The sequence below is a fragment of the Colossoma macropomum genome, unplaced genomic scaffold, assembly GCF_904425465.1.
Source record: "Colossoma macropomum unplaced genomic scaffold, Colossoma_macropomum, whole genome shotgun sequence".
NCBI classification, from domain to species: Eukaryota; Metazoa; Chordata; class Actinopteri; order Characiformes; family Serrasalmidae; genus Colossoma; species Colossoma macropomum.
Genome location: NW_023494785.1, coordinates 25,958,258 through 25,979,718, shown reverse-complemented (window position 1 = coordinate 25,979,718; position 21,461 = coordinate 25,958,258). Strand labels below are relative to the sequence as shown.

Below are 21,461 nucleotides of genomic sequence, written 5' to 3'. Positions count from 1 at the left end.
CATGCAACGTCATTGGACAGCCAAATGCACTTGGAGGAAAGTGCCAGTTCTGTTACGTCAGCTAACAGACGCCTGCGCCGACTAGCATCGCGTTGAGTGATGGGGGGACAAGGGGGGGCCATCCTACCCACCCAGAGAGCGAGGCCAATTGTGCTCTCTAGGACTCCTGGCTATGGATGGCTGTAGCATCACCAGGGATTGAACTCGTGATCTCCTGATGATACTTAAGGCTTATTATTCAGTAACTACAAGGACTTCAATGCAAACTGGTTCAGCTTTTCTTAGGTTGTAGAAGTGTATTATAACTTAGAGACTGCTGGCTGGCCCTGGCCATATAAGGGGTTAATAAACTGCCATTACTATATTTAGTTCAGACTAAGCTAATGCCTCAGTTTTGCTTTGCAAGTTAGTAGCATCTAAATGGTCAATTAGAGCTCAGGCTTTGTGTACACTGACTGCAGACCAAGCAGACATTTATTTGAGTAGTTTCTTGGAGGGCTGCTTTGACAATTTAAATGGATTGCCTCTGAGGCAACAGTACTTCTACATGAGGAGTGTTTTTCAGCACTCTTTCCACCACTGGTAATTACCCTCCACAAATCAGCATTTCCTCTCTGCAGTCCCACGGCGACCTTAGCCAAAAACAAATGTCTGAACAGCGTCTGTAGATACCCATCATCAAATTACATGCCAAGAGCTACGAGGTGTAAATAGCAGTCGTAAAAGCTGCAGCGAGCAACCAAGCTGCCCTCCAGCAGCATGGGGCAGATCCAGACATGACCTACCAAACACAGTCAAAGGAGTCAAACGGCTATCGGGAACTTTCAAATGATGCTTCTTTACAGCCCCAGGTACAGGCTGCTCTGTTTTAGGCTAATTTACAACCAGCCGCCACTACACAACCCTAATGGTAACTGAAAAGTTAAAGGTAACTCAGTTAGACATTAGCACTATTAACAGATATTGCCGCTTTCCAGAAATGCAGACCCCTAATGATCATGCTGAGGGAAAAAAGTCAGGAGAAACTGAAAAAGAGAATGAAGAAACAGTGAGAGGAGCCAAGGCTCAAAAAGGAAAACCCATCCGCCTCTAGACCACACCAGATAGTGGTGTTCTGATGTAAATGAAAGTGAACTCGAATTTCTACAGGACTGAAGTGTAGCCAAGAAAAGAGTAATTCAATCCAGGGTGTAAAAAAGATATTATGCTAGCTGGGCTATTTGAGGGAGATGATGATGTTACCTTTTTAATAGCATTACATCACTCAAGCTACTAACGGCTGCTTCACTTGTTATGATGAAACACACAGGCCTACAGTACAAATGGCACTGAAGGAGGTGAAGTTGAAAGTAACTTCCACCGAATATGGTGACCACTCTGAAATATCGCTAACTCTACAGTTAGCACAGTGTTTAATCTTAGCTGTGGAGCTAAGAAATGAGAGTGATATCAAATTTCTGCAGGACTGAAGTGAAGGAGGGAATAGAAAAAGTTAATATAGCACATAAAAAGAGATGCTAGCTCTGCTATTTGAGAGAGATGATGCCGTTGCTTTTTTAATAGCATTGCATCACTTGAGCTGCTAACGGCTACTTCACTTATTATGATAAAACAGATATAGTGAGAAAGTCATGAAGCCAGTCAGACACAAGGGATTGTACTTCCACCGAATCTGGTGACAATCCTGAAACATTGCTAACTGCAGGGCATCCACTTTCATGCCTTGATGCCACATTGAAAAGCCTTATGTAAGTTGCTATACAGTGATGTTCTTTAAAGCTTGCTTCCTTGCAGCCAGCAGTTAGTCATCACCTGGCTGCTCTTTCAGCTTTGCTTTCATAGAGTGATTTTCCCTCGTCTAAATCATGCAGTGCTGCGCCTTGGTGTTTATCATAAATATATGTTAGTCCATAATTCAATCGACCCATTACAGTCACAAGCATGGATTAAAGGTTAAAACATGCCTTTTGTTTTGTGAATGATATTAATGTATGTTTTTTGGATGTAGGCTTTGTTTTTCCTTGCAATGCGAAGACCTGTTGGGACCATGCGGTGTGTTTTTCACAGCGCCGTCACATAAATGAAGCATGCCATATGACATGCATTCTGGGAAATCCCTGGGAAGGGGTGAAGCTGGCCTGATCAATTCCGTTTCAGACCCTGAGGGAGCACCTCTCACACAAAAAAGGAGAAGACAGAGAAACAGAAGACCCAAATGTTTTTGTAATGTGTGGGTTGAAGCTTTAGGCTGTTTTTTTTCTTAAATAACATTTTGGTGAAAATGAACATAGTCTATTTACGTAATGTTCCCCTAACCCAAATTTAGTTTGAAGTTTTGGTGTCTGAAGTTAATTTTGCATTGGAGCTACAAGGCTAATTCAGCCAACAAGTAATGGAGGCTTCTATGTGCCATTTAGCATTGTACAAACTGCATGCCTAAAGCACACTGAGCTGATAAGTAATGTCAAATAGATTTGCGATCTATGATGTTGTACTGTTATGTACATAATAGATAATGTTGTCATCTATATGAAAGGGCAAAAGTACATCCCACAGAATGTATGAGCTGTAGCAACCATCTTGAAGGCTGAATTTACCCATTAATTTTGTCTGTTTTAATAGATGACAGTGTCATACAACGCAAGAAACCACATAAGTTTATTTGAGATCACTTAACAGCAATTTGAGGCAAGTTCAGTGCAAATCTCCAGTCCAAAACTAAAGAAGCAAACTTCAGACACCAAACATGTCTTTACTGATTAATGAGTAAGGGTCAATTAGATTGATGGCAAGGGTCAATTAGACTGCCAAACTAGTTTAGACTGTGCCAGTTAGATTGCCAAACTATTCCATTAAAGACTGAACATTGCTGCCTGTACGTAAAATAATATTTTTAGCTATGATCCTGCATCTAAAGCACTTCAAAAGCAGACTCTCAGTCCAAGGCCAGCATACTTCTCACCAATGCTTCATAAGCTCCAATACAGTCACAACCTGAAACCTGAGTGGACTCGACATGAGATTACATCATAACTGAACACTTCCTGCAATTTGCCGGCCACGATTGGGCATATCCTTGTTATAACCACAAAACGGTGCTCTGCAGGGCCTTAGTCTTTTCTCCCGTCATGGAGCATTTCCCTCATAACCCTCAAGTGCTTTCTCCAGTCATATCCAGGTCGCCATTCATGTATTAATGATGTTAAAGCTGCTTTAGAACTCTACTTTGTCCAGACTAACTTATTGGCCATAACATTTTTAACCGTTTTTATCCTTTTCTTTCAATTCCCATTATAGTGCAGGGAAGAATGGGATTCAGTTCTCATTCACTGAGGTTCATTGGTAGATTTTCCAGCCTTCACTAAAGTTCACAAGTGACATCACTCACAATTAGCCTATTGTTAGAGAGGGTGAAGCCTTATGCAGACTCTTCAGAGGGGATTTTGTTCCTGGTGTTTTCGTGCCATGGAGCCCTTTTGAGCCCAGACTGGCATTCGCAATGATGCTCCCAATTGACATTCCCAATGAGCCACCTCTAAACTTGGGCATTGTACCTTTTAACAGCTACACATTCTCTCTCTCTCTCTCTCTCTCTCTCACACACACACACACACATTCATAAACACACAGATGATATATATATATGCTTGTACTAAACTACAAGTAACCCAACCAAGTTTCTTTTAAAAAGTATATTCCAGGAATTTTTTTTTATGGTTCAAAACAGATACTCATCTTGTGTTTAATAAACCTAGGCATCTTTCACCTAACCCCTACTGTAACACATCCTCTAATCCTAAGATCAACTTCAACCAAAACTCAAACCCACCCCCAAGACTAACCTTAACTACATCCTTAAAAATATGCTAAAAAGGGTTCTTAGCATGGTGATGTCAAAGAAGAATCATTTCTGTTCCCTAAAAGAACTTTCAATGGATAGTTCTTTAGAGAACTAGTTTTGTAAATGAGATGTTTGAACCATTTTAACTAAACCTGATGGTGTGATACTGGGCCCAACCTGGGGATATTTGACTCTGTCACATTCCCCTCTGTCATAAATTCAGTGTGATGGAGCTATGGCCTAGTTATCATTGGTATTTTGTGCAAACTGTAAAAAATAAATACTGAAGCAGTATAATCTATAATATTCTATATAAAAATAATATAATTTTTGAGTAAGTGCAATAACTGAAACTACAGACGACCAAAAATTGTGATTTCTTGAGAGGTTAGCATGTCCCTTTAGCACCAATAACTCAGATAAGCAATAAGGTGAAGTCCAATGAAGGTGCAACCAACGTTTTTTCCTCACAAGGGTACAAATACAAGTGCACACACAAATGCACCCACATAAAGTTACTGGCTTCCCCGCTGTCACAAGAACTCTTTTGTAACCCACTCTGCAGGAACACGCCAAAGGCTTGTGAAGTCAGTCGCTTGCTCCTTGCTCTGCAGACTCCAGCTCAAGTCTTTTTTTACGGCAAACTCCCTACTGTCATCAAACCTGCGCCAACTTCGCCAAGACCCTGCCAAGCGCCCTCGCAATCATTCAGAGTGTATTTATGTGCAGACTTTAAAACATGGCACAGCTCGACTAGGCGCTTGGCCTGTGACAAAAGAGTTAACGAACGATCGCGCATGGCTGAGCTCCTAATCACCTCCAGCTGAAGACGGTGACAAACTGCAGCTGCCAGATTCGAGTTAGTCCCAGAGACATCACACAAACAGTGACAGAGTGACAGTCATTCACAACAGTCGCTCACCAAGCTTTTCATTTCTGATTAAAAATCAGCGCCCCCGTCATCACCCTACCCAGAGACACAAGAAGCACTACTGATGCGGACTCGAAGTCAGGTTTTACGTGTCACGACCGTCAACACTCATAATTTGTGTCCATGTGATTTTGAAGTCAGCATCTGTGTCAGCAAAAAGACACTTCATGGGCTGCAACAAGTTTATTTTCATTTTCTGTGATTCATGCACTTCATATGGCTTTCTTTCAAGCCTTGCAGTGACAAAAGTTAACGTTTGACATTCTCACACGCTTTTCTGATTAATCTTTTTTTCTTGAATTAAACCCCTTTCTTTGGTAAACTCTCAGCTGTTACTGGTGTTTTGCAATACATTCAATTTACGCTACATAAGTATTTAAATGTAATGCCACAATGACATAATTACATAATGAATTAAATTTACATGCAATTTGTGTTCTGTGTCCACAGGTTTAAGTCTGCGCTCACCAAAAATGTCACATATATTTCCCATGTGAAATGTCTAAAAGCCACATGAGTTTATTCTCTTGTGTCTGTAAAGATATGCTTCTAGCATTTGTTGCAATGTGAAAAGAAGACAAAAACATGATGAAATTAGTAAGGGATGCTTTTTCTTTCCACAACACAAGACTGTATACTCTCAGAAAAAGGGTGTTAAACTGTCACTGGGATGGAACCCCTCGTGTTACTTAGGATAGCACACTCAATGGTATGTCATCAGTACTTTTAGCTAGGAAACATCATTACCATATTTTGTTGCAATTTTGTTTTTTCTTTTTAAGTTAAATTGCCTCCAAACTTCCTGTTTTAATTCCAGACTCTTATTTTCTACGATTCTACAGTTCTACAATTACAGAATGTAGTCCATCTGTTTCTCTGCATACTTTGTTAGCCCCCTTTTACCCTGTTCTTCAGTGGTCAGGACCTCCATGGACCCTCACAGGTACTATTTGGGTGGTGGATCGTTCTCAGCACTGCAGTAACACTGACGTGGTGGTTGTGTGTTAGTGTGTGTTGCGCTGGTCTGAGTGGATCAGACACAGCAGTGCTGCTGGAGTTTTTAAACACCTCAGTGTCACTGCTGAACTGAGAATAGTCCACCAACCAAAAATATCCAGCCAACAGCGTCCTGTGGGCAGCGTCCTGTGACCACTGATGATGGACTAGAGGATGACCAACACAAACTGTGCAGCAGCAGATGAGCTATCGTCTCTGAGTTTACATCTACAAGGTGGACTGACAAGGTAGGAGTGTCTAATAGAGTGGACAGTGAGTGGACACAGTGCTTAAAAACTCCAGCAGCGCTGCTGTGTCCGATCCACTCAGACCAGCACAACACATACTAACACACCACCACCACGTCATTGTTACTGCAGTGCTGAGAATGATCCACCACCCAAATAGTACCTGCTCTGTGAGGGTCCATGGGGGTCCTGACCACTGAGGAATAGGGCAAAAGGGGGCTAACAATGTATGCAGAGAAACAGATGGACTACAGTCTGTAATTGTAGAACTACAAAGTGCACCTATGTAGTAAGTGGAGCTGATAAAATGGACAATGAGCATAGAAACAAGGAGGTGGTCATAATGTTATGCCTGATCGGTGTAGTTTACCTTTAAATCTCATTTAAGAAACACAGTTGGGCATTAAAACCATTGCTGTACCTTTGAGGATACATTTATGTTGTTTGCACCTGTGAGGTGCCATTTTTTCTGACAGTGTATGTGCAACAATAACATTTCATCAAATTCAAATCATAATAAAATCTCCTCTTTTTCTGAAATCTTGTTCTTTGGTGACAGTTTACATGTTTGAATCACCTATCGTGTACAAACAATGGCTATGACTAACATGGTCACACTGTATGAAAATGCTCAGTCCAACTGACATGTTATGATGTGGGTGCTCACACTGCACATGAAACATGACAATTTCCAGAGAAGTTTCATTTAAAACTCAAAAACCTTGAGAAAGGATGCTATAGCAAGTTTGCTAACTTGTGCCTCACTGTGTACTCAAACTAAAACCAGGAGATGATGTACCTGAGAAGGACAACATGGTCTCTCTATGGCCTGTTTTATAAAGACAAAAAAAAACAAAACACATTGTATTAACATTTATACCCTGTGATTCCATTCATTCAAGCAAAGTCAGCAACAAGTCAGTTAACTTTCTGCCACCATTTGTGACTGTGCTTGTGTGGTTTGCATGCAACTTAGAGCAAGTGGTCTGCGAGATCTGCTAAAACAGCAAGACGTGACCAAAATTTCCAATTTTAAACAGGCATTGCTACCCACCTCGCATCAAACGATAGTTAATGGAGCTGAAATTCAGCCCAGTCCTAAAGTTTAGTCTGCAACAAGCAAACTGGGCCTAAAATCAAACAGCATATGCCTGGCTTTACAAATACTGATTTAAAGTTTGCACTTTCAGCAGGATTTCTCCACATGTTTAAATGACCTACAAGTGGGAAATAATTACTATTAAATCACAGCAAGCTTTCATTATCACTGGCGATAACTATGACTTCTCAGCCAACAAAAACAAGTTTCAACTATACAATAAATCAATCAACCAAATCAACAGAAACAGAGACATATGCTCAGAGTGCACTGACGCAGATGATCTGAGAGGCTCAAGCAAAAGCTCCAGACAACCCTATTGCATTTGGTCTGATTTGTGATGTTTACTTAAAATACTAAGTGGTGATGAAACATGATGGTCATTGGATGAGACCGTGACACAGAAACATATTTGGTTTTTCAAAAGCATACAGAAATAACATGACGTTAGGTAACATTAGAGATGACAGGCAAAGCTTTAAGAGTTAGTGGTGATCTTAGGAGTAGTAAGGCCAGCATATGCTGTTTCTCTCCCTGTTGAGTTTTCAATCATCTTCTCTGTCCAGAACAAATTGATAACCACATAAAACATCTTAATAAACTCTTAATTATCTAAACTTGATAAACTTTTATTTATTTATTTATTTATTTCTTTGCAGAGGACGAGGAGAGGACACACAAAACCATCTTTTGGATTATAAAAGGAGACTCTGTTTTTCCAGTAAGAAACTCTGCCTTCCTTGACCCAAATTTATGTGGGTTAGTGAGTCACTGGTTTAAAGGGATTTTTTCTGTGCAGTCAGACAGACCCCTCTGATCTAAGGGGAGAATAAAGATCAGCCTGGTTGGGACAGAGTCATGAGAAGTGAAGCTCCAGCGGCTGTACTCTCTCAGCCCCTGACTGGGAACCGCATGCGGAGGAGCCTATGAGCCGCAGGACCCAGTGGACTGCGGCTAACAGGGGGAAAGGGGAGTGATTTCCCGGGGATCAAGCTAGCATTTTTTTATTTGTATTGCCCTCATTCTCTCCCATTTTAGTTGTTTTAATTCCCAGTGCAGTGGGTGACTGCCATATTGGAATTTGGCTCAATATGATGCCAAGGCCAACAACATATATTCATATTAAGATATAGAACATTTTTATATTCTGATATACTGTGAGACTCAATATGTTGTACATCATCCTTTCAGTCCCAGCCACACCAAAAATGGACAAAATCAAGTTTCAATATATCAGGTTTCAAGGCTACTACTATTGTTCTCACATATTTTTGTCCATTTTTGGTTAACGGCATATCATACAATTTCAGGAACAATATAAGCAAGTCTATTTGAGACTTAACAACCCAACATGGTTTGAAGCAAGTGTATGATGAGTTAGTACAGCATAAGCTTCCATTACTACTAGTGCTAGCTAATTAGCCTTGTAGCTCCAGTGAAAAAAGTGAAGAACATTTGGTATAAAGGAAATTGAACAGATTCTTTAATTAGCCCCCCGCTGACTTCAGTAAACAGTTTTTTTTACACCCAGATCTGCAGACCAGCATTTATTTAATGGCCTGAGAATTCCCACTCTCTCAAGAAAGGAGGAAATCCCCTGGAGGGGCTGAGTCTGAATGGATGAGTACTCTCTCAGGGGTCTGAGTGGGCATCCAGCATAGGACAAACTCTGAGAATCAGAATGAGAGCAGTGGAAATGGAAAATTTTAGTAGGACCTGCATCAGAACACAATGTACCAATATAATGATCGCAACGATCTCTCAAACTGTCCATGACCAATGTTCAAACTGACTGCTGAATAAGCTCTTTTACACATTATTAAATGGCCACAACTATGTTTAATAATAAAATATAATTACCAGCTTTGTCTCACATTGACACTAAATGTAATTAATTTAAGCAAGGAAATGTTTGCACTTAAATAAACAACATTAATTGCTTTCTGTGTGCTCTAATGATCCTTATCCATTTCCCCTACTTGGCAGAGATCTAAGCTATGACTAAGGCTGAGTGTTCCCATTCATTAGACAACTGCTGATTTGTAGAAGTAACAAGACTGCAGAATTATAGCTTTGACTTCTTCCCCAGTTTTGATGGCTGATACTGGTGGGTTACGTCTTCCAACATGTCAAGCTCATGAAAAATCTCCAAAATAATCAAATTTACGTATGCTTTTTGGTAAATTAAGCAGATCTCCATCTTACTCGACCACATTCACAAGCCAACAAAATAGCTCCAACTTGCTGGTGTACAACTGTAGCCCAAGGGTTGATTCACATTTTGTGATACCCATACTTTTATCTTTTATCAGTGGTCAGTTTCTGACCACAGAGCTGCTCTTGATTTATTATTTTTGGGTGGCCACTCAGCCTAGGAGTGACACTGATGTGTGTAAAAACTGTAGTACTACCACATTACTACCATGTCAGTGTCACTGCTTTGTTTAGAATCGTCCACCGCCGAAATAATATCTGATCAACAGCAGTTCTGTGTTGAGTGGACCTCATAAAGTGGCCAGTGAGTGAAAGTACAATGTTCCTACTAAAGTGGGTAGGGAGAGTATGGAACACACGTCCTGGAAATATAGTATAATTGTACAGACAGTCTACTCACCATCCCTGCACATGTTGACAAGGCCACAGAGGAGTTGACCATTGACCTGAGTGTCCCCTGGTAGAAGCAAAAATCATCTTGTGCATATGGCTGCAGCCTCTTGGTGCCATTCGTGCCCAGAGTCTGAACTGTAAAGCCAGGTGCGATCAGACTGCTGGACGGAAGCAGCTCCAGGTGGAAATTTTGGCCCAGACCATGGAGCCTAAAGTGGGCCATGGAGGTGAGGTCAGTCACGTGACCCTCCACTGAACGCCTCCTGCGATGGTGGTGAGCCACAGCATGGGAAATGTACTGGCCCTTATGGTCCACCTCATATGGAGCCACAATCTCATACTCTGCAAAGAAAAGGAAGAGTGAATACAGAATCTGTATTAATTTCTTTTAGAAAACCTAACAACTCAGACATTTTCCTGGAAATAAATTCTGAGACTACGTTTGGCATGGTAATACATGTCAGCATGTGTAACTGATGGTTTCTGTGTGCTACTATGTTTTCTATCACTGCATAAAAGAAATATGATGCTGCGAATGAGTTTCTCAGTGAGCACGCATACACATTCAGAACAGAATTTCCATCAGTTAGATTGCTGACTTGAGGTATAGTGAGATGTGAGGTATACTGAAGTATGAGGTATATTGTTAGCTTACAAAGCGAAATAAAGACTTAATTTTTAGCTTTTTAGATAATTTTTTTACATATTGCTGCAATCAGAACAAAATCTTGAATCTCCAAAAATGCAACTGGGAAGGACGCAAAATTCTTAACTTATAATGGACGTTAAGGTAAAAAGTTTTTTTTCCAAGTAATTTTGGACCGTTTCCGCTGGTCCGTTCATCATGAAATTTTAAAACAATGCAAATGGTAACTGGAGTTTGCATGCTAGTGCTGTGATGCATTACATAATCTCATTTACTAAGCCAGGAGTGTGACTGTTGCCCTAAAATGTCCTGGATGCTGCAAGTTCGAGGCATCTGCAGTGAATCAAAGTCAGACTTCACGGTTCTCAACTGAACGAGCAGACATCAGTCACCAGTTAATCAAAACACTGAACAAACTTATGTTATAAAAAAAGCAACATTCAAAATCAAATGATCATTTTGTCCTCCTCAGAGACATGAAATATGGCTAACTTTGGCTATTAATGATGCATAACCCAAAGACATTTCAGTGTGTTCCCCCCACACCCACATACAGGTTTGCAAAGTTCATTCAGAGTCCATAATTCAATTGATATGACTGGCTTACTTTACAGTTTGATCTATATCATGCATTTATAGTTATTCTTAAGCAAAAACAATATGCAGCAACAAGAATGCCTTTGGATGCAGCAGCAAATAGGGGAAAGGGTACATGTTCTGATTCATCAGTCCATGATCCATATCATAAAAATAACACTCTCACAGATGTCAGTATTGGAAGTGGAACGTGCAGTAAGATGCGGTGGTAGTGAGCCAGTAGAGTGTCAACACTGAGGGAATCTGACCTGTACTGACCTCTCATCTGTGCGCCTGTGAGGTGGTCTGCTAAGCTCAACTATAAATGCTTTTACAGACAGAACCAATGTGTTCATTGCCATGGAACTCAGAACACGACTTCACTGTCTCTCTCTCTTTCTCACACACACACACACACACACACACACACACACACACACACACACTAGTGTGTATTTGCATCTTTGTGGGGGGTTTCCTGTTCTTTTATATGAGTAAATGTAAATGCTGCTGTTCTACACCAACTTACGTTAACACTTCTCCTTAAGATGAGCAGCCAAATGTCCCCATAATGTCAAAACATTCAGATTTTCATCATTCTGGGGACATGTGGTCCCCACAAGGTAATAAATAGACACACATACACTCTTTCTCTCTCTTACTCACTCTCTCTGTCATGACCACATACGTGTACCATACAGTCCTCCAGCTCAATACTGTCAGGCCATACTCAACCATTTAGAGCCTTTGATGGAGAGGTTCTTGAAGTGTCTGCCTTTGAGTTGAGTGCATGCCATCTACAGGCTGTGTGTGTGTGTGTGTGTGTGTGTGTGTGTGTGTGTGTGTGTGTGTGAAAGAGGAGAACGAGAGAAGTCATTAATGAGAAGGAGACATTAATGAGATGCACAGTATTCTAGAAAAGTGCTTTTCTATGCTAAGAGGTAGAGGTGACATATTCATAGATTTTACCACTCCCCAGCGGTGGACAGCGTCCAGTCATATTAATATTTCAGTACAATCCTGAGCATCTTATTTAGACTAAAAGGATCCCAAAAAGAGAATAATAGCACCTTCAGTTTCTGCTGATAGATGTTGGATGCACTAAGAAGTTCCATCACAGTTTTATCTTGAACTTTTTCTTATAAAAAGAGAAAAAATACTTTGGTTTCTGGCTCCTACTTTAACTTGTGATTGGTCATTATTTCACTGCAGTAAGGCTTACATTGGAGGATGAGTTGGGGCTGATCTACCCAGCTCTGGTAATCAACTCAATCTGTCAGCATTTTCTCACGCTGTTTACTGATGGGGCTCAGCCGTGTTGTCTAGCGCCCCCTGCTGGTCGCATCCCTCATTGTCACAGCAATTCTCACTGAGAACACATCCCCATCACGCATATAGCTATCCAACACTGTATGCAAACCTGGCGCGCTTTGCAATCTGAGACAGGACGCGTTTTCCTGCTAATTTTAACAGCACTATAGCACACAGCTAAACTGCACTGGTTCATAAGACCTGACTGGTGAACTGGGTGCAGTGGATGGTGGGTTGATGTGCTCTTACCTGTGTTGGAAGGTAAACTGAGGGACTCCAGCAGTGAGGATGGAGCCCTGTCATCTCCATGCGCTCTGGGGTTTGGAGCGCTCGACTGTGTGCTCTAGAATTTGAACACAAAGGACGCATAAGCACAAAGACGCACACTGAGATCAACGGTCAGTTGAGGCTTTTGCTCACCTTGTGGGATCCCAGAATGAAAATAAATGCCAACCCTACGAAGGTCGGTGTGCAAATCCTTCTGTTTGGCACAAAGTGCATGTAAGCCATGTCCCCAGCAGAGCCCTGAAGAAAGCGTGCTCCGGCTTCTCGGTGCGCTTTTTAGGGATCCTCTCCAAACGCGCTCTGTGGCCACAGTGACTGGAACTTCTCGCGGCTCTCAGCACTTTCAGGACATTTTTATTGTCGCATCACTGACTCCAAATTCACGCGCACTCCGAGTTCCTGAATCCATCCCCCAGCGAGGAGAAAATCAGTGTTCTGTGCGATGGAGGAGAACAAAGTGAGCTCCCAGTCCGAGCGCATGTTTCCGCAGCCTCACACTTTCCACCCTGCACGCGCTAATGCCATGTTCGCGCTGCGGTCAATCTGAGTTTTGGCCCCTCACCCTCCCGCCCCTCCCACTTCCGACCCAATCAGCCAATCACGAGCCACACCTGAGAAGCAAAAAAAAGGCTGAAGTTGATGTTTTGGCTACGATCAAAACCACATATTGTATTATATACCGTACATGCTACTAATCAATGCACGCCTAATTGTGAAGCACTATTTTTGACATGCTGTTTTAGTATGGTGGTATGGTGCACTCTGCAACAGTGGCTCCAAATAACACCGAAAAAAAGGTCTTTGACTTGTTACAACAAAAGGTTCTTTGAGTGTTCTTGGTTCTACGTGGAACTGTAAACACTCAAAGAACCTTTTTGCATGATTAAAGGACTCTTTGCATCATGGAAGAGTATATGGAACCATTTGCTTCACCAGAGAACTCTTGAAGAACCATCTTTTGAAGAGTGTTGATAGAATATTTCCGTCATAGAGAAGAGCAATTTAAACATGTTCACAGTTCTATTTGCCTTTACTAGAAGCCTAAGAACCAATGGGGTGATAGTATGAAATATTGACACAGAGTTGGTTTATGAGCATTAAAAAAAAATAAAGAGACAAAAAAGAGCTGAAGGAGGTGGAAAAAGCAAAAAAGCTAAATGAACGTACAATGTGGCAAGAAAAAAAGAGCAAAATTAGCATGATGTAATAGTAGAAACTGAAAAGGGGCTTTAGATGTGTTTGTAGCTGAGGATTTTGATGATTCTCACTGCTACATTACAGTTCTACTTCAAAGTAACAACCAAAAATGTACAGTATTGTATCACTATAACTCATAACCAGGATACAGTGGTTTCTGGATAAAGTAGCAAGCAAGCAAGCAAGCAAGCAAGCAAAGTTTATTTATGTAGCGCTTTTTACAACAGGTGCTGTCACAAAGCAGCTTTACAGAAAAATTCGGGTCCAAGCCCCCATGAGCAAGCCAGTGGTGACAGTGGCAAGGAAAAACTCCCTAAGAGCAAGAGGAAGAAACCTTGAGAGGAACCAAGACTCAGAAGGGGAACCCATCCTCCTCTGGTCAACACCGGATAGCAAACAGTGTTAGTATAAAGTATTATAGTACAAAACAGGGAAAACAGGGAAAACAGTAGCCTAACCATCCTCCAGTAAAAGTATTATTACACGAATAAAGACTCAAGTAGGAGTAGAAGTAAATTCTACCAGTAATACTACCAAACTACCAAAAAAAGCTAAATAAAAAAATCAGGTCATTAAGAGTTTCTGTACTCAAGTCAACTGAAAGTTTATAGTCATTCCCCTCATCACAGCCATGTGTAGCCATGGATAGACCTGCAGTGGAAGTACATACAGCATCCATCAGCACAGAAACTGAAGTTTGTTAGGCACTATTCTTCTCTTTTGGGATCATTTAGGTCTAAGATGCAAAAGCTCAAAACTGAGCAGCAGCAGAACAGTCCAGGTGCTGCACCAACAGAACAGAATGTGATTAAAACCAACCTGAATTAAGGACTAAGTATGAATAATTAAATGTAGATTCCATTTAGCACAAATATATTTGAGCAGAAGTAATGGTCTTTCTGTTACAAAAACAAAACAAAACAAACAAAAAAAACAAAACAAAACAAACAAACAAACAAACAAAGAAAAAAATAAAAAAATGCAAAATTGTAATTAAGTACTTGGAATTGAATCTAACCTGTCATCCACCTCTGTTCATAACCTATGCATGATGAGAGGAAGCTTCACAGAGTTTAGTAATGAAAGTTCATACATTACAACTCACTGACATCACTCATAAGACATAGTCTATTCATAGGCAGCCACATAGACAGTAGAGGTCTCCATCAGTGTTGTAGGGGGTTTCCACATTGGCCATGGTAAATGTGGAGAGATGGATTTTGGGCTTAGATGCAATCGCTGCGGAAGTGAGAAGGTTTTAGGGCTTCATCATAAACTCACACTTTTAGTGCTTGAGAGGAAGCAGTAAATAAATGCTTCCTCTGCTGTAATCCTGCCATGTAATGTAGTGAGACTGAGACCAATTCCGTCTTGTACCATGGTCAGTACAGTAAGATAGCATTAATGCTCCAAAATGACAAAATAAACACCTGTAGTTCATTTAATTCACTTACACCCTCAAAAATAAAGGGGTCAAAAATGGTTCTATGTGTTGATGCCATAGAAGTTACTAATTAGTCAGTAACATTGATTGTTTTTCACAGATGTATTTCTTATTTGTTACTCTGACAATTGGTTCCACTCAAGTTTTCTTCGTCTTGCTCTTAGGGAATTTTACTTTGCTGCTGTCGCCCTTGGCTTGCTAATTTCGGGACTGGGCTCCAATTTTCTGTAAAGCTGCTTTGTAATAATGCCCCTTGTAAAAACGTTATATAAGTAACTCTTGAATTGAACTGAATTGCAGGAATAGTTTTAATTCGTTAAAGGACATTTCAGATTCTTTAAATGCACATATTTATAAATGAGATGTGGGAATTTGAAGATCTTTCTAACCTCTTAAATGGTCAGGGCTCACCAGCGGGCCCAAAGTTTTATTACACACTTCTATAACCTAAAAATAGCTTAGCCAGTTTGCATTGAAGTCCCTGTAGTCACAGAATAATACCTTAGAATGTAATAAACTTAGGATTTAAAGGGGTTAAAGTTAAAAGAAACACATGTAAATGTAGAGGTGCTATACCAGTTATACCAACCCATACATTCAAGCCAAAAACATTTAATAACCTTTTTATGACAGTCTATGTAAAATGAACACTTGTAGATTTGTACATTGAAAAAACATGTACAGAGAGAAGTTTTTACTCGGCCCCTTTTAGTCCATCATGTGTAGTTCACTCATAAGTAGGTCATGAAATCATAAAGTAATCATAAACATCAGTCGTTCATTTAATTCACTTAGAGAACTCTTTAGGAAAAAATGTTTGTTCAGATTTCTCCACCTGTCACCACTCATCAAACGAATGAGTCTCTGTTTTCAATTCTCACAGATTACAGCCAGTGTTGGAAACGACCTCAGTCCCTGTTTGCTGAGTGGAACAAAAGATAAGGGCATATGTTTCTCTCTGGGTGCCTGGCGGGATTGTCTCTGGGTCTGGGTCAGTTCCAATACCCCCCCCACCTCCGAGTCTCTCTCAGCTACTGCTAGATTTACCATCGACAAACTTCATTTAGGCAGCTCAGACGCTCTGCAAATCTTACCCGCCTCTCTCTGAAGCAGCTGGTCAGGGGCCATATATATTATACTCCTCTGAGTAGAAGAGTCCTTATCCATATGGTTCCATTCAAAAGGTCAAAGCGGTCTTCAGTCAGCTCTATTAGCAGTCAGATATATATATATGCCCTGCTCATTGTACTGCTTGCAATCATTACAGTATTACTGACTGTTTACACTCACCACCTAGAAACTCCTACTTTGATTGTCCACTCAGTGACCATTTCATGAGGTCTACCTACTTTATTAGCTCACTACATTAGCTCTCTTTACCCCATTTCTGACCACAGAGCCATTTTTGACTTGATGTTATTGGGGTGGTGGACTAAGATAGGGGTTTCTAATAAAGTGGCCCTTGAGAGAAGTCTAATCATTGCATTGTTGCTGTGCAATGAATGATCATAGCTTATGTAATTCACCATTCATTATCATGTATGACAATAACATTGGGCTTCATTCACGTATATCTTGCTATGTTTTTTTCTCAAATTTGTTCTTGAGAAAAGGTCTAAGAAAAAGTCAGATTCATGACCAAGAATTGTTCGCACCTTTGTGTTCTTGAATGTGTGTAGATTCCGTTTTTACTTAAGAACGAATCTCAATTAAGAAAACATTGCCGAATGTCAGAGTTGTCTTGAAAACTGCATGTTTTTAATAAAAAGCCATTTCTTCCCAACAAATATTGGTGAATGAGGCTCATATTTTGCTAGCACTTTTTGTCATTTTCAAGCTACACACTCATAGAAATAACCTGAAGAGACTTTAAGACAGTTGAATCTGCACCTTCAGACTGATGTATCAGTGCTTGGATGTGTACAGAAGCATATTCACACCCCAGGCCATCCAGCATATGCAGGACATAGCAAATCATTCAGATGATTCAGAAGGTTGGACTTGCAATAAATGAACTCTTATAAACTAAGGGGGAAATTAATTTGAACTCTTTAATTTAATTTGTTTTTTAATTTAAACTCTACTGTTACATTTTTCTAGGCTTTACTTTTCATACATTAATAAGTTTATTCATTCTCTCAGTCTGTCCAGGGATGTGCAGCATTTGTCCACTGTTCAGCTCACAGACTGGTCTGAATTTCAGGACGTCTGCAGCTGAGAACAGACTGCCAACTCTAACACATTTAAAATGCCACCTTTGTGCAAGCATGCATGCTGTCCAAGGGGCAAAATAAAATCAACAAACGTGTTGACAGATCCTACCTGGTCCATGTTTATTAAGCCTGTCAGCACATCTGAGTGGAAATTTTACTAGAAATTAAGGTTAAACAATACCAAAACATATGTGAATTTGGGATTAAACTGAATTAAACCAAAATTGCAGAAGGATCACCAGTAGCTTTACAACCCCTTAGACTAATAACACATTTCTATTAACTGGTTTGGCAGGTTCTGTAAAAAAAGAAAAATAATACAGAACATCTGTGATTGATCCCAAGCAGTAATACTTTCAGATTTTAGAATGTATTTAGCTCTAAACGTTGAACCTCTTGGTGCATTAAGACACGTCAGGACGAGGTGAATTTCCATGGAAAGTGCTTAAGCCATCTGGCACATGGTGTATGATCATAGTAATTATGGTTTAATAATGCTAGACTCGTATTCATACCAGATTTATAATGGAAACAAAAATGCTTTACCTGAAAGTCCTCTAGACTTCTCTAATGTAAAAAGTCTGTTTGACCCTGGTTTCATTTTAGCTTCTGCTGACTTCTATATGAATATATTCAGTGCTGTTCTTGCCCTTTATGATAATTCTTTATATGGCAGACATAAAGACTCAGTATCTGGTGCCAAACTGTGAAACATGGTCACACAATGCTTTCCGCTTACATGTGATAGATGGTCACATATTGCCTTTCTCCTATATATTACATGTAAACCATACCTCCATAAAACAAAAAGCCAAGGAATGAAATAAATGTTCATACAAAACATGCCAATATACAATGCTGACTAAGAATACACAAGCAATAGTAGTAGTAATAGTAATAGAATAAATGAAAATGAATGAAATGAAAGGGCTCAAAGGAGAATGACCATCAGCTTCATGCCCTCAAAATGTGCCCTCTTTATTCGTTTTCATTGCATGAACAGTTATTATATAGAAAAGTGAATGCCACACTCTAGACTATAATCACTAAGATATATCACGCTTGGTACTTTCTCCAAATTTGGTTAATACACTGAAAACATTTCAGTTTTTTACCATCAGTTCACAATCACCTTCACCATCACAAGGAATAATCAGGCCAAAAATTTAGTTTACAAAAATTCTATAAACACATTTGGTGTCTGAAGTTTGCTTCCTTAGTTTTGCACTGGAGCTATGATGGTAACCTAGTTAACAAGTAATGGGAGCTAAAACTTCACCAATCAGCACTGAACAAACCTTAAATAAATTGTCATGCACTCACACTGACCCCAAACCATGATGAAAGTAATCTGAAACAGACGTACTAATGTGGTTTCTGACACTTTATGACATACTATTGTCTATAAAGATGGCCAAAAACATCACTTATCACAGCTAAAAATATCCACCGTGTACTTTCTGCGAACCTCTGAAACTGTGTTCAAATGTGTCTTGGCTGATCAACTACATTTGGGGTAAGGGGAAAATTGTTTACATTTTGTTTTTTTTTACCCAACTGTTCAATTAATATGATAACCTTTTGTTTTTCAAAGTCCATTTTCTACAATAATCCCATGCTCTAATGCTATTTATAAAATAACTTTTAAATAATAATAAAATAATTGCCCCAAGAGAGTGCTTTATTAAAAAGATATCCAGCTGTAATTTTACTCCTTTTGTGCTCACACACATACAGTCCAGCTCTTTGGAGGAGTGCAGAGAGCTTCATTCCCTCATCCAGTTTAATTAACTGTCTGAGAATTTCAGGCTGGGGCAGTGTTGGAGTGGACCATGGCACAGGGCCATCAGAGCCATGCTTGCTGTGCTGCTAAAATTCCTCTCCCAACTGGCCCTCCATTATTAACAGAGCTGGACTGAAACTACTAGCATTTATATGCACTTAAGTACAGTTCTGAATGTTCTTGGTGTTTTCAAATGATTACCTGTACATGAAGCAACTGCATTCTTGTTTATGTTACTCAACTACTGCATGTAACTGAGTGAATCAGTTGTGTAGTTTCAGTGAAATACAGTGATTTATCAGCTTTACTTAATAAGTGTTTGCTTGGTCAATGCAACCTTGTTGAATAAAACTTTCATTTTTCTCCCTGCTTCTTGGCACCATCTATTGCATATCAGGCATGTCTTTCCCCTTTAATTTACTCATCTTCCTGTGATGTGTCCCCCTGGCCTACTTTCCCTTGGTTGTGCATCTCCCTTCTGTTTTTGGTTAAGTGTATAGCAAGTTACTGTGTGCCCAGTACCATGAACTGGACACTGTATTAACTTCTAACTGAAGGCTTTTAAATTGTTTTGTTTTTGTTTACTTTGAGTAGTTGAACACAATCATGCTAAATTAAATGAAAGTGTATATAATGTACACCAGTGAGCAAAAACATTTCAGATGAAATGAATAATGTTGATCATTCCTTGACAATTTAGTCAAGGCTTAGCCTATATTAAACAGTAAGTAAACAATCAGTTCTGGTAGTTAATTGTTGGATTCTGGAAAAATGGGCAGGTAAGAAAGACCTGAGTGACTTTGACAAAGGCCAGATTGTTATGGCTGAACACCTGGGTCAGAGCATCTCCAAAATTACAAGGCTAAATGTGGGACAAGTCGCAGAAATTTTTAATGATGCTTATGGAAGAAATTCATCACAACACACAGTGCATCGCACCCTGCTGCATACGGGGCTGTGAAGCCGCAGACCGGTCAGAGTGCCCATGTTAACCTCTGTCTACTCTTGTAAATGCGTACAATGAGCAAGCATGCAAGCTTTGAAACTGGACCTTGAAGCAATGGAAAAAGGTCACTTGGTCCGATGAGTCCCCTTTTCTTTCAAATCATGTGGACGGCCAGTACACGTGTGCCATTTACCTGGGGAACTGATGGCGTCAGGATGCACTGTGGGAAGAAGGCAAGCCAGTGGAGGGAGTGTAATGCTCTGGGCACTGTCCTGCTAGAAAACCCTGGATCTGGGCATTCATGTAGAAGTTCAGTTCAATTTGACACATACCTCCTGCCTAAACACCACTGTGAACCAGATACACTTCTTCATGGCAGTGGTATTCCCTGGTGGCAGTGGCTTCTTTCAACAGGATGACCACACCGCTACACTGTACGCACTGTTCAGGAATGGTTTGAGCAACATGATGAAGAATTGAAGTCTAATCTGTGGTGGCTCCACCTCACAACTTACAGGACTTAACGGATCTGCTGCTAACGTCTTGGAGCCAGATACCACAGCATACCTTCAGAGATCCTGTACAGTCCATGCCTCAGCAAGCTGGAGCTCAAGATAGCATGTGGGGATGGAGAGCAAGACAGTTGAAAGAAAAAAACGGAGAACAGATTAGAGTAGAGAAATAAAAGAATAAAGAAAGGAGGATGGGAGAGGGAGAACACGATGGGAAACAGGACGGAGAGCAGAGAGAGCAGTATGTATTGGAAGTGGCACCATAACAGAGGGAGAACATGATGGGAAACAGGACGGAGAGCAGAGAGAGGAGTATGTATTGGAAGTGGCACCATAACAGAACCACTGCTTACATACTTCACACTGTTCAAAAAGTACCTCTCTCATGATAGTCACATTCCTAACACATCGCTGGACCAAACCCTGGCCCCTTAGAGGCTCGTGCTGGAGCTGGGCTGAAAGAAATGCTCTAATTATCCTCTTTCATGTCTGCCTGAGCAGCAGGGCAGAAAGAGCACGCGAATGTGATGTGTCCAGTCTTATGATGCACCTCAGGGGGGCTCTTTTAGTGAGGGGGTTGGCACCTTTGTGTTGTGTATACAGCTCAGTTAGAATAACTCTTCATCTTCCTAGTGGGAGGAGCAGGGCAAAGTTGGCTTTACTGGAGGGTTACAGTGTATGGGACAAGGCTCTTTTAGACATTCCACAAACAAATGTACAGCATTCTTAAGATTTAAGAGCTCATCCTTTAGCAAATACATATATGTGTGCCTTGCTAATAGAGACAGCTTGGTTTTAAGTTATTCAGAATGAACCCAATTATGAT

At 40.4% G+C, this 21,461-nt stretch overlaps 1 protein-coding gene across 1 annotated transcript in view; it reads right to left on the bottom strand.

Annotated features, from left to right (window-relative positions):
- The window catches only part of LOC118820195 (A disintegrin and metalloproteinase with thrombospondin motifs 16), an 84,129-nt gene extending 71,081 nt beyond the window's left edge, over positions 1–13,048 (bottom strand). Inside the window, exons 1-3 of the mRNA XM_036588371.1 lie at positions 12,676–13,048; positions 12,505–12,598; positions 9,730–10,064 (exon numbers count right to left, since the gene is read on the bottom strand). Of these exons, the coding sequence (XP_036444264.1) occupies positions 9,730–10,064; positions 12,505–12,598; positions 12,676–12,765 (519 nt within the window). The 5' untranslated portion in view covers positions 12,766–13,048. The remainder of the gene's footprint in view (positions 1–9,729; positions 10,065–12,504; positions 12,599–12,675) is intronic.
- Between the last annotated feature and the right edge of the window lie 8,413 nt (positions 13,049–21,461).